The following is a 22,860-nucleotide window of genomic DNA, read 5'->3' on the forward strand; positions in this document are numbered from 1 at the left end:
AATTCTGAGTCTGATAAGCAGGTATTTATTAGAGGTAAACAATGAATGCCAAGTACCTTGAGAGAAGAAAGATACTAAAATATATATTCTTTGCCATCAGAGACCTCATACTCTATTAACTAAATGAGAGAAAATACTTAAAATTCTAGGAGGACTTAAGACAGATGAGTGGTAGGCTCCTCGGTCCTCGAACACAGCTAGATCAATATCAAATCCTTTTGAACACCTAGGAAATCGATCTGAGGATTAAGAAAACAATCTGCACAACTGGAGGGAGAGAACATGGCAGATGTGAAGTTTGGAGCCGGGAACTGGGGGAGAGAAAAGCCTTGGTGCCACAGAGGAAAGGGAGTCCTTTTCACAGAACCAAGTCAGGGAGAGAGGGAGAGAGGGCAGTACGCAGGGTTTCCCCAAGACACTGTGGTAAGGAGATCCGCTGAGTGGCCCAGGGAGAGAAAGTTCCCCTTCTAGGAATACATTTGGAAGAGGGTTTTTGCCTCTGCAAGGATGAAAGGCTCACAGGGCACCACTGAGCAGCAGTTCAACAGCCAGGGACAGACACACAGGCAGAGGGCAGATAACCTGCTTGCAGCTTGTCACTGTGCTTCATCATAGACTCCAGCCACCTGCTCGGCCAGGCCTCTGCTTTTCTGGGGCAGAGAGGAACAGGCACAATGTTGCAAGGCTCTTCTCTGGGGGAGGGGAGCAGGTCCACACCTTGCTGTACCCTGTAAGGTTGGGAATTTTGAAACCCAGCCACCAGCCAGAGATAAAATACAGGAGAACAGTGGCACCAGGTACAATCATGGCCCAGGCACAGACAGGTTGAGGGCAGGGATCTGATGAAAGCCTGAGACACAGGAGAGGAGATTGTTCACTTTTCTGTGAGGGCCTTCTGAAAAGCAGTGGCCACAACTCCTCCACAGGAGAAGAGGGTAGGGTGACACCATCTTCCACCCGCTGCCCACCAGCACTGTCAGACTTCAGAGAGAAACAGCACCTCCAGTGGAGGCTGGAGTTCCTTACACCAAACCCCAGGCCCCTGTGCCTGGCAGGAGCATCTTTACAAGTGCAGTTCTAACTGTAAGCCAGCCTCTTCTCTAGAAGACCAACACAGGACCCTTTCATGTACCAAGTCTACGGGTCATAGAATGCTGCAAAGACTCAGCTTCAGTCCTGGTGGAAATAGAACCAGGCTTTCTTTTTCTTTTTCTCTTTTTTATTTCTTTTTTTCTTTGGAATGAGGCTCATAGTCTTTTGCTCATTTATTGGTTTCTTTATTACCTTTTCTCATTTTTTGGATCAGGCTTCTTTTCATTCTTTTTTTTCCCTGTTTTTTCTTTGGACTCAAGCTTATACTTTTTTGTTTGTCTGTTCGTTTGTTGCTCCTTTTCTTTTTCTCTTTTCTTGGGTCAGGCTCCCCCTGTCCTTTTTAAGCATATCTTAACAAACTAAATCAAAGCACACTTAGTTAAAAGTCCAAACACTCCCCACTGTAAGCAAGGAGGAACTCTGCAGAGGACTGACCTGTGGGGGAAAGCAGCCAAAACACAATAGCAGAGTGCACACAGCATATACCAGAAACACTTCCTGAGGTGCCAGGCCCTGGACAGTGCAGGACTCCTTCTTAATATAGTATTACTCTCAGGAGCAGAAAACACAACAAGCTTTCATAACATGTGAAAGACAGAAACCTGGACATAATGACAAGACAGAGGAATTCTCCCCAGAAGAAAGATCAAGAAGAAATCACAACCAGGGATTTACTCAAAACAGATATAAGCAATATATCTGAACAAGAATTTAGAACAACAGTCATAAAAATACTAGCTGGGCTTGAAAGAAGCATAGAAGATACCAGAGAAACACTGGCTGCAGAGATAAAAGACCTAAAAACTAGTCAGGCTGAAATAAAAAATGATATAACTGAGATGCAAAACTGACTAGATCTAATCACAGTAATGAAAGATGATGGAAAAAGCAGAGAACCGAATAAGTGATACAGAAGACAAAACTATGGAAAATAATGAAGCTGAAAAAGAAGAGGGAAAGAAAATTATCAGATCATAAATTTAGACAGGGAATTTAGCGATTCCACAAGGCACAATAATATCAGTATCATAGGAGTACCAGAAGAAGAATAGTGGAAAAAAGGAGCAGAAGGTTTATTTGAACAAATTATGGCTGAGAAATTCCCTAATCTGGGGAAGGATACAGGCATTCAAGTCCAAGAGGCACAGAGAACTCCTCTCAAAATCAACAAAAACAAGTCAACAACAAGACATACTATAGTAAGACTTGCAAAATACAAAGATGAAGAGAGAATTCTGAAAGCAGCTAGGGACAAATGGTCCTTAATCTATAAGGGTAGACACATAAAGTTAGCAGTAGATCTTTCCACAGAAATTTGCTTGGCCAGAAGAGAATGGCATGATATATTCAATGTCCTGAATAGGACAAATAGGCAGCAAAGAATACTATATCCAGCAGGGCTGTCATTCAGAATAGACAGAGAAATAAACTTCCTAAGGCAAGGAAAAACTAAACAAGTTCATGAACGCTAAACCAGATCTGCAAAAAATGTTAAAGGGAACCCTATGAGCAGGGAAGAGACACCTTTTGTTGTCTTTCTTTTGAAACAAAGACTACAAAGGAACAATTTACAGGAAGGGCAACTTTATAGGTAATACAATGGCACTAAATTCGTATCTATCAATAATTACTCTAAAATCTAAATTCTCCAATCAAAAGACATACGGTAAAGACCATGACTATACTGCTTATAAGAGACTCATCTTATACTCAAAGACACCCCCAGATTGAAAGTGAGGGGATGGAGAACCATGCTAACGGACATTAAAAGAAAGCTGGCATAGGCATACTTATATCAAACAAACTAGATTTTAAGCCAAAGACTGTAGTAAGAGATGAAGAAGGGCACTACAACATACTAAAGGGGTCTATCCAATAAGAACTAACAATTATAAGTATTTATGCCCCAAACTTGGGAGTAGACAAATATATAAATAAATTAGTAACAAACTTAAAGAAAATAATTGATAATTATATAATAGTAATAAAAGATTTGAACACCCCACTCACAGCAACAGATTATTTAAACTGTTGACCTAAGAATATCAACAAAGAAACAATGGCTTTGAATGACATGCCTGACCAGAGGGATTTCACAGACATATTCAAAACATTTCTTTCAACCTAAAGCAGCAGAATACACATTCTTTTCAAGTGCACATGGAACATTCTCCAGAATAGATCACACACTGGCTGACAAATCAGGCCTCAATTAGTACAAAAAGACTAAGATCATACCATGCATGTTTTCAGACCACAGCACCATGAAACTTGAAGTCAATCACAAGAACAAATTTGGAAAGACCACAAATAAATGGAGGTTAAAGAACTTCCCACCTATCATCCCAAAGAATGAATAGGTTAACCAGAAAATTAAAGAAGAAATGAAAAAATACACAGAAGCAAATGAAAATGAAAACATGGCAGTCTAAACTTTGAGACACAGCAAAAGTGGTCATAAGACAGAATTATATGGCTATACAGGCCTTCCTTAAGAAACAAGGAAAGTCTCAAATACCTAATCTTCCATCTAAACGAGTCAGGAAAAGAACAGCAAATAAAGCCTAAAACCAGCAGAAGGGAAATAATTGAGATTAGAGCAGATATAAATGATATAGAAATTTTTAAAAAATAGACCAGATCAAAGAAAGCAGGAGCTGGTTCTTTGAAATAATTAACCAAATTGATAGACCCCTAGCCAGACTTATCAAAAAGAAAAGAGAAAGAAAACAAATAAATAAAACCACAAATGAAAGAGGAACAATCACAATCAACACCACATAAATACAAACGGTTATAAGAGAATATTTATATGCCAATCTGGAAGAAATGGATCAATTCCTAGAAATCTATAAACTATTAAAACTGAAACAGGAAGAAATAGAAAATTTGAACAGACTCATAATCAGCAAAGAAATTTAATCAAAAATCTCCCAACAAACAAGAGTCCAGGGCCAGATGGCTTCCCAGGAGAATTCTACCAAACATCTAAAGAAGTATTAGTGGGGCGCCTGGGTGGCTCAGTGGTTGAGCATCTGTCTTCAGCTCAGGTCGTGATCCCAGGGTCCTAGGATCAAGTCCCACATTAGGCTCCCCACAGGTAGCCTGCTTCTCCCTCTGCCTATGTCTCTGACTCTCTCTCTCTCTCTCTCTGCATCTCTCATGAATAAATAAATAAAATTTAGAAGAGGAGGAGGAGGAGGAGGAGGAATTATTCCCTATTCTTCTGAAGCTGTTCCAAAAAACAGAAATGGAAGGGAAACTTCCAAACTCATTCTATGAGGCTAGCATTACCTTGATTTCAAAACCAAAGATCCCATTAAAAAGGAGAATTACAGATCAATATCCCTGATGAACATGGATGAAAAAATTCTTAAGATACTAGCTAATAAACTCCAACAGTACATTTATTCCTGGGATGCAGGGGTAGTTCAACATCTGCAAATCAATCAGTGTGATACACTACATTAATAAAGGGTATGAACCTCATAATCTTCTTAATAGATGCAGAAAAAGCATTTGGCAAAATACAGCATCTTTCCTTGATAAAAACCCTCAAGAAAGTAGGGATAGAAGGAACATAGCTCAACATCATAAAGGCCATACAAAAGGTCCACATCTAATATCATTCTCAATAGGAAAAACTGACAGCTTTCCCCTAAGGTCAAAAATACACAAGGATGTCCACTCTCACAGTGTTGTTCCACATTGTACTGGAAGTCCTAGTCTCAGCAATCAGACAACAAAAAGGAAAAAAAAGGTATCCAAATCCGAAAGGAAGAAGACAAACTTTCACTCTTCACAGATGACATGATACTTTATGTAGAAAACCCAAAAGACTCCACCAAAAATTTTCTAGAACTGATACATGAATTCAGCAAAGTTGCAGGAAATAAAATCAACCTACAGAAATCTATTGCATTTCTATACACAAATAATGAAGCAGCAGAAAGAGAAATCAAGGAACGAATCCCATTTATAATTACACCAAAAACCATAAGATACCTAGGAATAAACCTAACTAAAGAGGTGAAAGATCTGTAAGGTGAAAACCATTGAACACTTATGAAAGAAACTGAGGAAGACACAAAGAAACAGAAAAACATTTCATGCTCATGGATTGAAAGAACAAATATTTTTAAAATGTCCATACTACCCAAAGTACACATTCACACATTCAATTCTATCCCTATCAATATAACAGCAGCATTTTTCACAGAGCTAGAACAAAGAATCCTAAAATAGCCAAATAGCCAAAGTAACGTTGAAAAAGGAACGCAAAGAGGGAAGCATCACAGTTCCAGACTTCAAGCTGTAATCATCAATACAGCATGGTACTGGCACAAATACAAATATACAGATCAATGGAACAGAATAGAGAATCCAGGAATGGACCCACTGCTGTATGGTCAACTAATCTTCAAAAAATCAGGTAAGAATATCCAATGGGGACAAAAGACAGTCTTTTCAATAAATGGTGTTGGGAAAACTGGACAGCAATATGCAGAAGAATGAAACTAGACCACTTTCTTACACCATACACAAAAGCAAGTTCAAAATGGATGACAGACCTAAATGTAAGACAGGAAACCACCAAAATCCTAGAGGAGAAAACAGCTAGTTTGACCTTGTCCAGAACAACTTCTTACTAGACAAGTCTTCAGAGGCAAGGGAAACAAAAGTAAGAATGAACTATTGGGCCCTCATTAAGATAAAAAGCTTCTGTACAGTGAAGGAAACAGCCAACAAAACTAAAAGGCAACTGATAGAATGGGAGAAGTTATTTGCAAATGACATAGCAGATAAAGAGCTAGTATCTAGAATTTATAAAGAACTAATCAAAATCAACACACACAAATAATCCAGTTAAGACATGGGCAGAAGACATGAATAGACATTTCTCCAAAGAAGACATACAATGGCAACCAGACACATGAAAAGATGCTCAACATCACTCATCAGAGAAACATTCCTTGGTGGGAATGAAAACTGGTGCAGCCACTGTGTGAAACAGTATGGAGGTTCCTTAAAAATAGAACCACCTTACAATCCAGGAATCACATTACTGGCCATTTACCCAAAGAATACAAAAATACTAATTCAAAGGGATACATGCATCCCTATACTTATTGCAGCATTATTTAAAATATCCAAATTATGGAACCTGCCCAATTATCCAGCAATACATTAATTGATAAAGCCACAAAAAAGAAAGAAATCTTGTCATTTGCAATGACATGGGTGGAGCTATAAAGTATTATGCTAAGCAAAATAAGAGAAAGATACATTATATGATTTTACTCAAATGTGGAATTTAAGAAACAAATGAGCAGAGAGAAAAAAAAGAGAAAGACGCAAACCAAGAAACAGAATCTTAACTCTAGAGAACAAACTGATGGTAAGGTTGGGAAGGGGGTGGGGGGAGACAGGGAATGGTAGTGAGAGGAGGAGTGGGAATGGGTTTAAGGAATGCACTTGTGATGAGCACCAGGTGATGTATGGAATTGTTGATTCACTATATTGTACACCTGAAAATAGTTTTATAGTACATGTTAACTAACTGGAATTTAAATAAAAACTTAAAAAAAAAAAAAAAAAACAGGGGCACCTGGGTGGCTCAGCAGGTTAAGCATCCAACTCTTGATTTCAGCTCAGGTCATGATCTCAGGTTCATGAGATTATGCCCCCCCATGGTGCTCTCCACTCAGCAGGGATTCTGCTTGATATTCTCTCCCTTTCCTTCTGCTCCTCCCCCCTCCTCCACCTGCAAGTAAATAAATAAAATTAAACAAATAAAAATTTGTTTAAAAACAAAAGAAACCAGCAAACAAAAAGTTAAAGAATGAAGATATGGTCCTTCTATAGTTACAATTACTTGTGTGATTTGAAATGTAACATTGGATGATCAATTACAATTCTTTTTAAAAGAATTATTTAAAAAAGAGAAAAAAGAAACCCTCTACACGTGAGTAGGGATTAGTCCCTTCAAGGGCACTGTGCTGGATAAAGCCACTTATAAGTGAATTTTGTCATCTTCTGAAGACAAGTTCTCCAGTACCCTAAGTATCTTGTAAAGATTGATTCATTACCTCGAATAATGCTTAAATATAGGATGAAATTATCCAATCATTTTTTAAATAAACTTGTCAGGAAAGTACAAATCATAGCTCCATGAGAGACAAGGAATCTCATAATATCCTGCTCTGTATCCATTCAGAGTATGAATTAATTGATCATGCTCAGAATGAAGTGAACAATTTACGTATCTCACACTACTAAAAATAACTTTAGTTTGTGGGAAAAAAAGAATGAAATCATGCCATTTGTAATGGCATGGATGGAGTTAGAGAGTATAATGCTAAGTGAAATATGTCAGAGAAAGACAAATACCATATAATTTCACTCATGTGGAATTTAAGAAACAAAAAATGAGCCAAGAGAAAAGAGAGAGAGAGAAACCAAGAAACAAACTCTTAACTATAGAGAACAAATTGATGGTTATCAAAGGGAGGTGGGTGGGGAGATGAGGATTAAAGAGTACACTTATCGTGTTGAAAATAAAACAAAATGAAGTAAAGTGAAGTAAAATAAAATAAAATGAAAACAAAAGGAAGAAAAAATACAGCTCACACTTTAAGAAACAGAAATGGACAATACTAAAGACAAGTTATCCAGTGAGTCTGTGTTCAATAACCCAAATATCAAAGGAAGGTATGACTGTGAAGAAACCTTTAGTATTTGACTCCCTGGACTATTTGGCTGTAAGCTCCAGAGTAGCATGTAGAAGTCCTGGGGTTACTGAAGAAATCATGTACCTATCACATGCTTAACATTTAAAATATATGGTTGCATTCGAGGGAAATAAAATGATTCATTTTGAAAATGAAGCCAGTGTGTTAGATTCCAGAAGAGGTGATATGTGTACTCTTCTTAGGGTACAAAAAATGAGAAGACACAGCTCTTTCAGTCAATTTTCTGTTCTGTAAAGAAAAAAAAATTCCACCTTGCACTTAACTCTCTTGCATGCTTTCTATCAGAACCAGTTTCACTTAAGTTGCCTTCCTAGCAAGATTTCAGGAAACATATTCTTTCCAATTTTAGTTCATGTGCTGCCGCAGCAAGCACCAGGAAACATATATTTTTAAAGATTTTATTTATCCATTTGACAGAGGGAGAGCGCCAGTGCGCACAAGCAAGGGGAGCGGCAGGGAGAGGGAGAAGCAGGCTCCCCACTGAGCAGGGAGCTCGATGAGGAGCTCCATCCCAAGACCCCAGGGATCAAAGGCATGACATGAGCTGAAGGCAGACATTTAACTGATTGAACCAATCAGGTGCCCCCAGGAAATGTATTCTTAATCAGCATGTATCCATTTGATCTTTTTGACTGACTTGAATGTGCATCTCCTGACCAGATTGATGGCTGTTAAAATTCAGGGGCAGGAAGTCCTGACTGTTGGTGTGACGCGGTGGTGTGTTGTTTTTCTACCCAAACTTGGCATGGCCTCTGTTTTATAAAAAAAATCTCTGCCAGATACTTTCATCTAATGGCTGGTACTGCTAAGGGGTAAGCAAATGAAGCATCAGACAATGAATTTTTTTTTTAACATTTATTTTATTTGAGAGAGAGAGTGAGGGCAGAGGGAGGGGCAGAGGGAGAAAAAATCTTAAAGAGGGTCCACATCCAGCATAGAGCCCAATGCAGGGCTCGATCTCACAACCTTGAAATCATGACCTGAGCCGAAATCAAGAGTCGGACACTTAGCTGATTAAGCTACCCAGGCACCCCACTTCACCTACCATTTTTAATCCATTTCTTTGGCCACCCTACATGTCTGCTCAAAGATGGAGATCTTAAACTGATCTAGATGCTTTTAGTGGAAAGGTCTCTTCAAATTGACTGCTTTCTATACACTAATAATGAAATAGCAGAAAGACAAATTAAGAAAACAATACCATTTATCCACTTACAGTAGACCAATAAAGAATAAAATACCTAGGAATAGAATTAACTAAGGAGGTATAAGACCTGTACTCTGAAAACTATAAAACAATGATAAAGGGGGGAAAATGATGAAAGAAATTGAAGTCAACATGAACGAATTAAAAGACATTCCATGTTCATGGATTGTTAAAATTAATATTGTTAAAATATCCATATTACCCAAAGCAATCTACAGACTCAATGTAATCCCTACCAAAATAACAACAGTATTTTCACAGAACCAGAACAAATAATCCTAAAGTTTCTGTGGAACCACAAAAGACCCAAAATAGCCAAAGCAATCTTGAGAAAGAAGAACAAAGCTGGAGGTATCACAATTCCAGATTTCAAGATCCACTACAAAGCTGCAGTAATCAAAACAGGATGGTACTGGAAAAAAAAAATAGACACATAGATCAATGGAACAGAATAGAGTCCAGAAATAAACCCACGTTTATATGGTCAATTTTCTACCAAAAAGGGGCACGAATGTACCATCAAGGAAAGATAATCTCTTTGATAAATGGTCCTAGGAAAATGGGACAGCTACATGCAAAGAATGAAAGTTGGCCCCTTTTTTACACCATACACAAAAACAAACTCAAAATAGATTAAAGACCTGAAACTATAAAACTCCTACAAAAGAACATAGGCAGTAACTTCTCTGATACTAACTATAGCAATATTTTTCTAGATATAGCTTCAGATGCAAGGAAAATAAACTATTGGGACTACACCAAAATAAAAAGCTTTTGTACAACAATGGAAACCATCAACAAAACAAAAAGGAAACCTACTGAATGGGAGAAGATATTGGCAAATGATATATCCCATAAGGAGTTAATGTCCAAAACATATAAAAAACTAATACAACTCAATGCCAAAAAAATAATAATCTGATTAAAAAACGGGCAGAGGAACTGAATAGACATTTTCCCAAAGAAGACACAGAGATGCCAACAGATGCATGAAAATATGTTCAACATCATTAATTCTCATGGAAATGCAAATCAAAACTTCACACCTGTCAGACTGGCTAGAATCAAAAAAGACAAGAAATAACAAGTTCTGGAAAGGATGTAATGAAAAAGGAGCCTTTATGCACTATTAGTAGAAATGTATATTGGTTGCAGCCACTGTGGAAAACAGGAGAGAGGTTCCTCAGAAATTAAAAACAGAAATACTGTATGATCCAATAATTCAACTATTGGGTATTTGCCCCCCCCCAAAAAAATAAAAACACTAATTTGAAAAGATTTATATACCTCTATGTTTATTGCAGTATTATTTACAATAGCCAAGATACAAAGTGTCTACTGATAGATGAATAGGTAAAGAAAATATGGCAGATATATACAACATTATTCAGCCATAAAAAAGGACAAGATCCATCTGCAACAACACAGCTGAACCTAGAGGGTATTATGAAAAAGGAAGTAAGTCAGACAAAGAAAGACAAATACCACTCGATTCCAATTATATGTGGAATCTAAAAAGCAAAACCAACAAATAAACAAAAAGCATAATCAGACCTACAAATACAGAGAACAAGCTCATGGTCATCATAGGGGACAGAGGTAGGAAGATGGACAAAATGGGTGGAGAAGTGTGAGAGATTAAAGACTTCTAGTGATGAAATGAGTAATCACAGAAATAGCATTGTAATAGAGTTGTATGGTGACAGATGGTAGCTACATTTGTGGTAAGTACAGTATGACATATAGGAAAGTTTGATCACTGTGTTACACACCTGACATTGATATAACATTAGTATGTCAATTATACTAAAATAAATAATTTTTAAAAAGGAATGTCAATTTATATTCTCATCAAAAATATCATAGTGTGCTTGCTTTCCCAAATTATGAAAAATACCAAATATCATCAAACTTTTCCAATGTTTGCCAATCTTAACTGACAAGGAGGAAAGGAAAAAAGAAAAGAAGGGAAAGAGGAAGGAAAGAAAATTTATCTTTGTTTCAATTTGCATTGTTAATGAAAGTAAACCTTTTTTTACGTTTGCTGGCTTAAATATGATTTCCATACCCGAACCTAACAACCTATGCAGGTAGAAATTGGATACAAATCGCTAAGGAATAAAAAATACACAGGAAGATTAAAAATTACTATTCACATTATATTAACCATTTAGAATCAAACTCAGACAAAAGAAACCAAAAACAAAAGACTGACATATTTGACTATATATAAAAGGAAAGGAGGGGCGCCTTTATGGCACAATTGGTTGGGCATCCAGCTCTTGGTTTCAGCTGGGGCCACAGTCTCAGGGTTGTGAGATCAAGCCCTGCGTCAGATTCTGCACGTGGCACAGATTCTCTCTCCCTCTCTCTCTGCACCTCCCATTCATTCTCTCTCTCTCTCTCTCTCTCTCTCTGTAAAATATGTAAATAAATCTTTTTTTTTTAAAAAAAAGGAAAAATAGGTCCAAAAACATTATGAATTTTAAAAAAGTAACCTCTGTATTAAGACCAGATGGCATGATGAAATAATTTATCATTTGAAATTATTTTTTTAAGATTGTATTTATTTATTCATGAGAGACACACCGAGAGAGAGGCAGAGACACGGGCAGAGGGAGAAGCAGACTCCATGCAGGGAGCCCAATGTGGGACTCAATCCCAGGACTCCAGGATCACACCCTGGGCGGAAGGCAGGTGCTCAACCGCTGAGCCACCCAGGCATCCCTCTCATTTGAAATTATTAATATGCTAGGTGTCATATTGAATTGGTAATAATTTTTTTAAATTACCTACTGTTGGTGAGGGTGTAGGAAAAAGCACTCTTGTACATGGCAATAAATGAGTACAATCTAATTTTGCAGTATGTACTAAGATCCTTATTCATACCTTTTGAGCTTGAAGTTACTCACCTAGAATTTTATTCTAAGGAAAACAAACAAAAACAAGAAATTGTACACATTTTTTGTGTTGCAGGAAAGTTGTTGAAATGATGTTTTGTTTGTTCATATTGTAAGAGGATAACTAAGTCTTTATACCTTTAAGAGGTGATGGAGGGTAGTTATAATGTCTTTCATTGATTTCTCACCCTATATAATACTAAAATTAATTTTAAAGATCTGAAGCACTCTCTTATTTATCATCATATAGCATAACATCTATTCACTGATAAGTGAAACACATTTCAACTAGATTTTTCCTTTGCTTTAATATTGGCAAACTTACTAGAAATCTGAAATATCTAGAAATACATGAATACAAATTGGCAAAATTACCATTATTTATCATTATAAAGTTCTCAAATTTTTAATTAAATAATAAATCCTAGGGTATCACAGCCAAATTTTAAAGTTTCTCCCTAAATTTTTCCATATTTTATAAATGTATGAAAATAATACTATATAAGATTGAAAGACCTCTTCCAGGGGTGCCTGAGTGTCTCAGTCAGTTGAGTGACTGACTCCTGATTTCCACTCAGGTCATGATCTCAGGGTTGTAAGATGAAGCTCTGCCTCGGGCTCCGTGGTAAGCATGAATCCCGCTTAAGATTCTCTTTCGTCCTTTTAGGGTGCCTGGATGGCAGAGTGGGTTAAGCATCTTGGTTTTGACTCACATTGTCATCTCAGGGTTGTGAGATCGAACCCATTGGGCTCATACTCAGCACGGAGTCTGCTTGGAATCCCCTCTCCCTCACCTCTGCCCTTCCTGCTCATGTCTCCTCTCTCAGTTTCTGAAAATAAATACATCTTTTTTTTTTTTTAAAGAAGATTCTCTTCCTCTTCTCTCTGCCCCTCCCCCTACACATGCACACACTTTATGTCTCTCAAATAAAAGAAAGAAAAACTTCTATTCATTTGTTCATTTTCCTGAAATTTTTAGTCCTTGTCTACCAACTTCACTTATTCCTCTTCTATTCCCTTTGCTGAACAAGTCTTCCAAAGCAATTCACAATTTTCTATTGTAGTGTTTGTTTAATGAAACTCCAAGGTATGTATTTTTTTTTCCTTTGGAAAGCAGGTATTCCTAAGATGCTATACTGTGTACGCCATGGAGTTTAAATGGTCATAGAGATTATTGGGAGTAAGGTAATCAGAAAAATGTTTTCTTCTCCTTGGAACCTTTGAAACACTTTTTTATCAGAATCGTCAGGTGGGATTTTCTACCAACTGACTTCAACTGCAGTGGAGATGAAGACTGTTAGCAGGTGCTGAGTCTTCAGTGACAAAAAAGTTTATGTAGAAGGTCAGTGAGCAGCAAAGAATAAAATGGTCAGATCAGATGGCAGGTGGCATGAGCTTCCATGAAGCAGGTGGCTAGAGGGGAGAGAGGAGAGAGGGGAGGAGGGACTCCAATCCTGAGAGGGCTACAGGAGGACTCTTCAGAGGAGAGCTGCTTCACTTCAGAACAGCAGGGGAAGGCAAAGCTCTGCAAAGAGGTTGTGTGCTGAGAGAGGTTATTTAACCACAGAACAAAAGTTCCAGAAATCACAGAAAGGTTTGGGTGGTAGTGAGAGAAGGAAAGCTGTCTTCCTGCTACTTTCCTCTCCTTCCTAAAGGAATAAGAGCACTGATAGCAGATCAAAAATAATGAGGCCCGGTCCTAAAACAGGGGAGTTTTACTGGATGGAGTAAAAAGATTATAATGAGAATTCTAAGACTTGTGCATTTCTTTCTGCATAGTAAGCTCTATGATGGTTTTCTAGGCCCTTCTAAGGGGAGGTGGGAAACAGGGTGGAGCCCAGGGGAAAAGAAGGCACTAACAACTTAAATTTGCTCACAATCTGGGTATTTCTCAGCCTGAAATCAACAAACTGCTCGGGGTCTGAGTGTTTTCTATGGAAATGTGCTAATTTTGTGTTTTCCTTTTGAAGGTAATCTGAAGACCAATAGCACTAACAACCAGATAGCCACCTTATAAGTAGGCCTAATATTGATTTCATTGCCCCTGTGTATTTGAGTTCACACACCAGCTACTTTCAAGTAATACCACTTTGTTGAGGGCTGATGAAAAGGAGAACAGAGGTTCACCTCATAGGCAATAACGCATTCTTTGCCAAGTAAAATCCAGTGAAATCAGAGCCTGCTACATGAATGACAGTTCTCACAATATTCAAACAAAAAAAAAAAAAAAAAAGAAAGTGGGGGAGAAATAAGCAAACATCAAACATGTGACAATTTCAGGATGCTTAACTCAAACAAATTTACCAATCAGTAGAATATTCATAAGAGAGTAGAAACTTAGTTCCAGCCTAATGCTATTAGTTGTCCCATTAAATAAATGTTATTACTTAGAATTTCAGTGGTTTTTATAGTCTTGTTTGTGTTTCATTTGTATATCTGTTAGGATTTATGATTATAAAAGAGCTATAAGCTTGTATATTTTATGTATAGAGCTTGTATACAAGCTCTATAAACTTGTATATTTTATGCTTTTTTTATTTAAAGATATATCTAAATAACATGATAAAAATGATTTCACTCAATCCTTGGGAATACAAGAATAGTTTTCCTTTCTATGTATTCAAGTTTGGAGACCCACTAGCCTGGATTGTGTTTGGAAGGCAAGAAGACCAAGGCCCACCTGTAGCCCAGCACCACTTCCCTCATCACAGACAGGAATCAAATGCAGAGCCAGACCAAAACTCCAGCTCAGAGCATCCTCTGTGTTGTACACCCACCATCACTTTTCACTAGCGTATCACTAGCACAGGAAGGTGGTCAGGCAGCCAGCAATTCAGGATCCTAGCCCTCTCACTTTCCTCAGAGACACAACCAGCAAACAAGGTACACACATACATGAAATTACTCAAGGTTAGACACTTCCCTCACCTTGACAACCCCACAGTTAAATTCAGTCTTCATCTTACAAGATGTCTCAACAGACCTCTCAGTTCCATATAATAACTCTCCTGGAAATACTGCACCCACATTTTTTCCCAATACTCTCCTGACCTCCCTTCCACATCATTAACTACTTCTCTTCTGTCTCCTATGTTGGCTCTTCCTGTTCCTGACCTCAAACTGTTGCAATGGTCCAGGACTCAGTCTCCAGAGCAGGTCTTATATGCCCTCTACCTAGGGAACCTCGCCCAACAAAAAGCTTTAAATATATAATGTTGACAATGTACGTCTCTAACCTGACATCTCTCCAAGATTTACACGACTGCTACTTGCTGTATCCACCTAGCTGTTTCTAAGGGACCTCAAATACCCAAACCAAGCACTCTTACTCACTCACACTCCAGCTCTCACAGGTATTAGCCCTAGAAGTATTCCTCAGTAAACTTTTTGCACATGAATCTGAGTATCACAGGCAGCTATCATGGGACACAACACTGACAGCTGGCACCAGAAATGGTCTTAGGAAGCAGACTCCACATGATACGCCATCATGGGGGGTAGACGGTGAACTGTTATAGGAAGAGAATGCATTGGCTGATGACCTCAGCTTTTGATAAATTCAGGAGAAATACCAATTACAAGTACTATGGAATTGGATAGATGTTACTGTAGGCCATCAATGCATTGGCAATAATACAGCACCAAAACTGTGATATAAATATACAATGGAATGTTATTCATGCTTAAAAAGTAAAGATTCTGATGTCTTCTACAACATGGATGAACTCTGAGGATATGACACCAAGTGAAATAAGCTAATCACAAAAAGACAGATACTATATGATTTCACTTACATGAAGTACTTAGTCAAAATCATAGACACAGAGAGTAGAAAGATGGTTGCCAAGGGCTATAGGGAGGGAGGAATGAGAAGTTATTTTTTAATGGGCATAAAATTTTCATTTCACCAGATGAAAAGGGTTATGGAGACAGATGCTTGCACGACATTATGAATCTGTTTAATACCAATGAACTCTATACTTAAAAATGATTATGAGGATAAATATTATGTTATATGCATTTTTAAAAGATTTTATTTACTCATGAGAGACAGAGAGGGGCAGAGACATAGGCAGAGGGAGAAGCAGGCTCCCTGCGGGGAGCCTGTTGTGGGACTTGATCCCAGGACCCTGGAATCACAACCTGAACAAAAGGCAGACGCTCAGCAATGGAGCTACCCAGGCGCCCTATGTTATATGTATTTTACCACAACAAAATAATTGGAGAAAAATCACATCCCAAAATAAATAGCACAGATTGGTACTTAATAGACTCACTAAAGAATTCAAAAGTGGAAGTGTCCATCGTCTAATTCACTATGCCGAGTCCTACAAAACCTAGGTGGATCACAGTGGAGGATGACAGCGGACTAATTCAAACTCAACCAAGCAGCAGAGGAGTCAATTGCAGGCTTTGGATCCAGATGTGGTATCTTTACAAGAGCAGATTAACACAGCCTCAGGGACACTGATCTGATGAATGCACTGTTTTCCATTTACTAAGAAGGAGAACCAGAAGCAGTTGGCATTCCCATGGCGTAGGCAATAATATATGTTTAAATCTCCTGCCCTCTGTCACAGAGGGACCTGGTCCATCTACACATTCACTATATTGGTAACATCACATTAGTTTGACTAGATGAACAAGAAATAGCAATTGGGGGTGGTGATGAGGGGTGAATCAGTTCAGTGTCCAACTCTTGCTTTCCGCTCAGGTTGTGATCTTGGGATCCCAAGATCAAGCCCCGCACTGGGCTCCGAGCTGAGTGGAAGGACTGCTTGGGACTCTCTCTCCCTCTCCCTCTGCTCCTCACCCCCACACACTCTCTCTTCCTCTAAAAATAAATAAGTGAATCTTTAAAAAATAATAATAATTCTCTTATTTTAAAAAAGTAGCAATAGGTTGGAAGCATTGGTAAAATACATGTATTCCAGAAGGTGGGAGATAATAGAGTCCATGAGGATTCAGGGATCTACCACATGAATTAATTAATTTCCAGGACCAGTAGTCTGAAGGGTGTCAGGACATATCCCTACCACCACTGAAAATAAAGGGCAAATGGTTGTATCTCATACCCATCTAGGAAGGAAACACATACCTGAAAGAGGCCTCTTCAAGTTCTGGAAGTAAAATATTTCAAAATTAAGAAAACTTTTGTGACCCATTTCTGAGGAACAAGAAATGTTAACACCTTTCAATAGGGACATAGTTGGAAAGAGCTCTTCAGCAGATCCAAGTCATGTAGCAAGCAGCCCTGCCTCTTGGGCCACCTGACCCAGTAGATTCTGTGGTATTGCAAGTACCAAAGGCAGAAAAGATGTGATGTGGGGTTTATAGCAAATTCTCTCAAAAGGAGAATCTACTGCAGAAAACTGTGGCAGTTCCTGATATGCTAGGGGGCCGTGAAAGAAACAGAGTGCTGAAACCTAGGACATCAAATGACATACAGCCGGATTGCCTATCTTGCGTTAGGCAAACCCACCAAGTTATAAGTTTTGGTGATTGCAGCAGCAAACCATATGATGGAACAGTATATCTGAGATCAAGCACAAGCGGAATCTGAGCACAAGCAAGCCCCACACACAAAGAGCCAAGCAAAGTTCCACACCCCATCACTGTTAGACCATTATCTCTCCCCAAACTCACACCTATAACTACATGGAGATTCAATATGACCAGCTGACCAGGACTAAATGGGATGAGCTTGATTCATGGACACATTTCTTAGTATGTGAGTGCAAACTGCAAAAGGTCCGTTAGGCACTGCTTGGCACTACTCAGGAATAATCCTGAAAGGTAGCAGTGAGAGGAAATCTACTCAGTGAAAACAATTTCAATTACTGCACCTGAATATTCGCTTTATGTAAAAAGAGAAGTGGCAAGGGATAACAATGTAGATAGGCTCATGGCCAGTATTAATGCTTGGTCACATGGCCAGTAGCCTGGAAGCAAAAAAGACTAGAAATCAGAGACAAAGAGGTATGGGGGATACGTACAAAGGGGGATCTATGGGAGTGGACACCAAGCAAAAATAGGTTTACGTTGTATAGTTACTACCAAGGCAGAGGTACGGAACAACCAAGTAGACGGGATGACCCAGCCAGATGAAGTCAGCCAGGCTCTCTCGGTGGACACCATGAACACCCGGACTTACGCAGTGCTGTCATATGGAGTGGCCAAACAGCCTGGACTCCCGCTCCCCAGACCTAATAGAGCTGCTGCTGCTGCCAAATGCCCAACTTAGTAGCATCAGAGACTAATACTGGGCCACCGACATGACATCATCCCTTCAGGAAACCCACCAGCCACTGAGCAGCAAGTTAATGACTCTGAAACTATCCCACCCTGAAAGGTGCAGTGTTTCATCTTGACATATATCTTAGGTATGTGTCTGCCGCATTGCCTGCAGGGCCTCAGCCAGCAGGACAATCCAGTAGCTAAAGAGTATGTGGTCTTTTGACATAAGGTCACACATTACATCACGTTGGGCCGAAGATCTTACTATAGAGCAAGGGGCTGTATAATAAGTAGAAGTTCCACTAGTCCTACCACATACAGGAATTTCCTGAGCCCTGGGAACATTGCGGATTCCTAACTGTACACGACTGGCCAGTAGGGAGCTGAACCAAGTGGGATGACCTGAGGACTGTCCGGCACTGACAGAGGGGAAATAGAATAATTGCTTTTCTTGATATCTTGAAACTTTCACCTAACAGTTCTTAAATAATCAAGCCAAGACTGGTCCAGAGAAGGAAGACATCCCCAATTTACATAAAGCACTAAGTCAGTCAGTCAGTCAGTCAGGTCTGATTCCCCTTAGACCTTGGTGTCCGGGTCAGAAAGAGCATCTGAGGATCCCTGTGTGCCTGTCTTCTGTACAAGACCCTGACGCAGGAACCCAGACCGCGAACATCCCGCGAAAAGGGCTCAGGAGTTCACAAAGGCCAACTGACATGGCCCCTGAAATTCTGAGCGGGTTCAGTAGATGGCGAGTCTCCAGAAACCCACTCAGCGTCTCCCAAAGAGCCGAGGAGAAGGCTCTGGTCGTTGTGGAAAGTGACTGTTTTAAGAAGGCAGGATGGGAGGCCTGGGTGGCTGCCTTTGGCTCAGGTCGTGACCCCCGGTCCTGGGATGCGGGGCTCCCGCAGGGGGCCTGCCTCCCCCTCTGTGTCCCTGCCTCTCTCTGCGTGTCTCTCATGAATAAATAAAATGTTAAAAAAAAAAAAAAAAAAAAAAGGAGGCTGAGAACGTGTTTCGCTGGGGTGCACTGCTGTCCTTTGCGGCCTCTCAGAAGAGATCGCCACGCTTACAAGGCGGTTCTTGGAACGACTTCTCGGCACAGCTCCCCACGCTCCCGGGCGCGCCCCTCGGTCACTCACAGCCCCAGAGTTCACACCGAACGAGGAGCTCCAGTTTCTCAGCCCCTCCTGGAGCTCGACAATGTCCACCAAGCCGTCCCCGTCGCGGTCCAGGTTTTGGAAGAGGATCTTGTAGCCGAAGGAGTCCTCGTCCTCCTGGCAGGCCACCGTGGGCAGCACGAAGCCCCGCAGCCAGCGCAGCATGGTCCGGCCGGCCCGCGGGGTCCAGCCCCGCCCCGGCCCGGCCCCGCCCAGCCCCCCGCCCCGGGCCCTCTCAGGCCCCGCCCCGCCCCCAGGCCCCGCCCCCAGGCCCCGCCCCCGCCCCGCCGCCTAGCGGGGCTGCTGGAGGCAGGCGGTCCGCGCGCCCGGGCGGCCGACGCAACGGCCCGACAGGGCCTGGGGCGAGCTGACCCGCGCGCTGGGCACGGGCGCCCCCCGGAGGCCCTCGGAAGGCCCGCCTCGTGCCAGCCGGGCCCTCGCCTCGCGACGGGCGCCGCGCCCCGCAGCAGGAAGCCGAGGCGCCAGAGGCGGCGGTGCCCGCACCGCGGACGCTCCCGCCCCACCTGCGCTCGCTCCCGGGCCCACCTGAGCTCGCTCCCGGCCCCACCGGCCCTCGCTCCCGGGCCCACCTGCGCTCGCTCCCGGCCCCACCTGCGCTCGCTCCCGGGCCCACCTGCGCTGGGCCGGCGCGGAAGAGCCCCCGGGGTCTCCGGGCGCGGAGCGGCTGGCGGCGGCTGGTGAGCGGCCGGGGCGGACTGGAGCCTCCCGCGGCGGCGCCCCCTCCTCCCCTCCCGGGGCCTCCGCCCTCGCTCGGAGGCGCTTGCAGGGGACCTTGGGGATGTGTCCGGGCGCCCGCACCCCGCCTCGCCTCCCAGTCTCCTAGATCCCCTGCGGCCTCACCACGGCCTCCACTCCCCCGACAGAACTCCCTTGCACAAGACGCGAAGGACACTTTATGGTCCTGGTCCTGAGTGCCGGTCCTGTTTAGATATCGCTGAGCACACTTGTCTTGCAGGACACGACACGGTGCTGCAGGCCTCAGCCTCGTTTACAGGCTCCCACCGGGGAGCCGGAGACCTAAAATTGAGGCGCTGGAGCATTGTAGTAGACAGGGCCAAAGGATCATGTCAAACCTAGTTCTGGGATTTGTGGCACTGAAGCTTTGTGTCCTCAATCTCTGGTCACATCTTTTGAAAGTCAGTGGCACATTCTAATGGCAGTCCCAAACCAGTAAGATTTTATTTATTTTTTCATCTTCATAGATTGGAACTCAATATTGTTAAGAATCAGTTCTCTCCAATTTGATCTAAAGATGCAGTGTAATCCCAATCTAAGCCCCAGCAGGCTTTTCCGTACAAACTGACAAGCTGATTCTATAATGGAGGGGCGCCTGGGTGGTTCAGTCAGTTAAGTGTCCAACTCTTGATTTTAGCTCAGGTCATGAGATTGAGCTTCACATCCCCACATCAGGCCACATGCCTAAGATTCTCTCTCTCCTTCTGCCCCTTCCTGCTCCCACTCAGGTGCACATGCACTCTCTTGCGCTAAAAATTAATTGGTTAATTAACTAATTAATTAATTGCATTTATATAGGAATGCAAAAGATGTTGAGTAGCTAAAACCATTTTGAAAAATAATAAGTTTCAGAGACTAGATAAATAAACCTACACATATGTGATCAATTGATTTTCAACAATGATGTCAGGGTAATTCAATGGGGAAAAGATAGTCTTTTCAACAAATCCTACTGGAAGAGTAGGATATGCATAAGAAAAAAATGTGAAACTTGAAAAAACATTAAGAAAATAGGCAAGACAGGGGTGCCTGGGTGGCTCAGTCAGTTAAGCATCTGCCTTCAGCTCAGGTCATGATCTCCAACTCCTGGGATTGAGCCCCACATCAGGTTCCTCCTCAGCAGGGAGTCAGCTTCTTCCTCTCCCTCTGCCCCTTCCCTGCTTGTGCTTACTCTCTCTCTCTCTCTCTCTCTCTCTTTCTCTCTCTCAAATAAATAAAATCTTTATATAAAAAAAAAAACAGGCAAGACAAAGTCTAAGAGGAAAATATTTTAGTACATATCTCTGACAAAGGACTTGTATCCACAATACTAAAGAACACTTAAAAAGTGTTACAGGGGATGCCTGGGTGCCTCAGCGGTTTAGCACCTGCCTTTGGCCCAGGGCGCGATCCTGGACTCACGGGATCCAGTCCCGCGTCGGGCTCCCGGCATGGAGCCTGCTTGTTCCTCTGCCTGTGTCTCTGCCTCTCTCTCTCTGTGTCTATCATAAATAAATAAATAAATCTTTAAAAAAAAAAAAGTGTTACAAACAACCCAATTTTTTTAAATGGGCAAAAATTCTGAACAGACATTTCACAAAAGAAAATATCTCAACCGCCAATAAGCACATGAAATGTTACTTGAAATCTTTACTCAATACAGAAATGTGAATCAAAACCACAACGAGATACCACTGCATAGCCTCTAGAATGGATAAAATTTAAAATACTAACGATGTCAGGTGTTGCTGAGAGTATAGAACAACCGAAACTAATATATTGCTGATGTAGGAATGCAGGGTAGTATAATCAGAAAACAGTTTAGTATTTTCTCATAAACTGAACATAAACTAGCAATTCTATCTCTAGGCTTTTACTTTAATGAAATGAAAAAAATGTGCCCAAGAAAAAGACTAATGTTTATAGCAGCTTTATTTTTTTTTTAATTTTTTTTTTTATTTATTTATGATAGTCACACAGAGAGAGAGAGAGAGGCAGAGACACAGGCAGAGGGAGAAGCAGGCTCCATGCACCGGGAGCCCGACGTGGGATTCGATTCCGGGTCTCCAGAATCGCGCCCTAGGCCAAAGGCAGGCGCCAAACCGCTGCGCCCCCAGGGATCCCAGCAGCTTTATTTTTAATGGCCAAAAACTAGAAGTAAACCTTCAGAAAACAGAGAAGGTAAGTGGATAACAAAAAGGTAGTATATCCATGCAAAGGAATATTATTTAGCAATAAAAAGGAATGAAATCCCGATGCACACAATCCCGATGAAAGAATGGAAGTCAGAATGTGATTATAGTTACATAAATACATAAGTGTATACTTTTATCAAAATTCATCACACTGAACACAAAATGAGTGCATTTTATTAGGTATAAATATGCCTCCACAAAGTTGAATTTTAAAAGTTTTGCAACTAGCTATTATTGTCTAAATATTGTAGAATATTTTCCCATACATAAGTATTCTTTATAATTTGGGTAAATTATAGATATAAAGGGAGAGTGTAGTTAGAATGTAATCAAATTGCTCACCAGGAAAAAGAATTGCATTTATCATATTATGGTCATTAATGTTTCTGTCTTACTACTTGATGCCAAGAACAGAATATTATTCAATTTCCCCAGAATTTAGCAGAGTTCCAGAAAGATAAAAAACTTCAGTAATTGTTTAAAGTGTGTAATTATTAAATCTGAACAAGACTAGACTCTCCAGAGGGATTTTAATCCCATTGACCTATATATGCCCAACTTCTTCTAGGATTTAGGGTGTGT

At 40.8% G+C, this 22,860-nt stretch overlaps 1 protein-coding gene across 5 annotated transcripts in view; it reads right to left on the minus strand.

The window, feature by feature from the left end:
- LOC140638075 (mitochondrial adenyl nucleotide antiporter SLC25A24-like) overlaps window positions 1–19,550 on the minus strand; it is a 49,815-nt gene extending 30,265 nt beyond the window's left edge. For 4 of the 5 annotated variants that reach the window (XM_072834761.1, XM_072834762.1, XM_072834760.1 and 1 more), the window contains exon 1: window positions 19,262–19,550. In XM_072834761.1, coding sequence (XP_072690862.1) covers window positions 19,262–19,513 — 252 coding nt within the window. In that variant the 5' untranslated portion in view covers window positions 19,514–19,550. The remainder of the gene's footprint in view (window positions 1–19,261) is intronic. The other variant, XM_072834759.1, reaches the window with a different exon arrangement.
- Between the last annotated feature and the right edge of the window lie 3,310 nt (window positions 19,551–22,860).

Source organism: Canis lupus, chromosome 8 (assembly GCF_048164855.1).
Source record: "Canis lupus baileyi chromosome 8, mCanLup2.hap1, whole genome shotgun sequence".
Classification (NCBI taxonomy): Eukaryota; Metazoa; Chordata; class Mammalia; order Carnivora; family Canidae; genus Canis; species Canis lupus.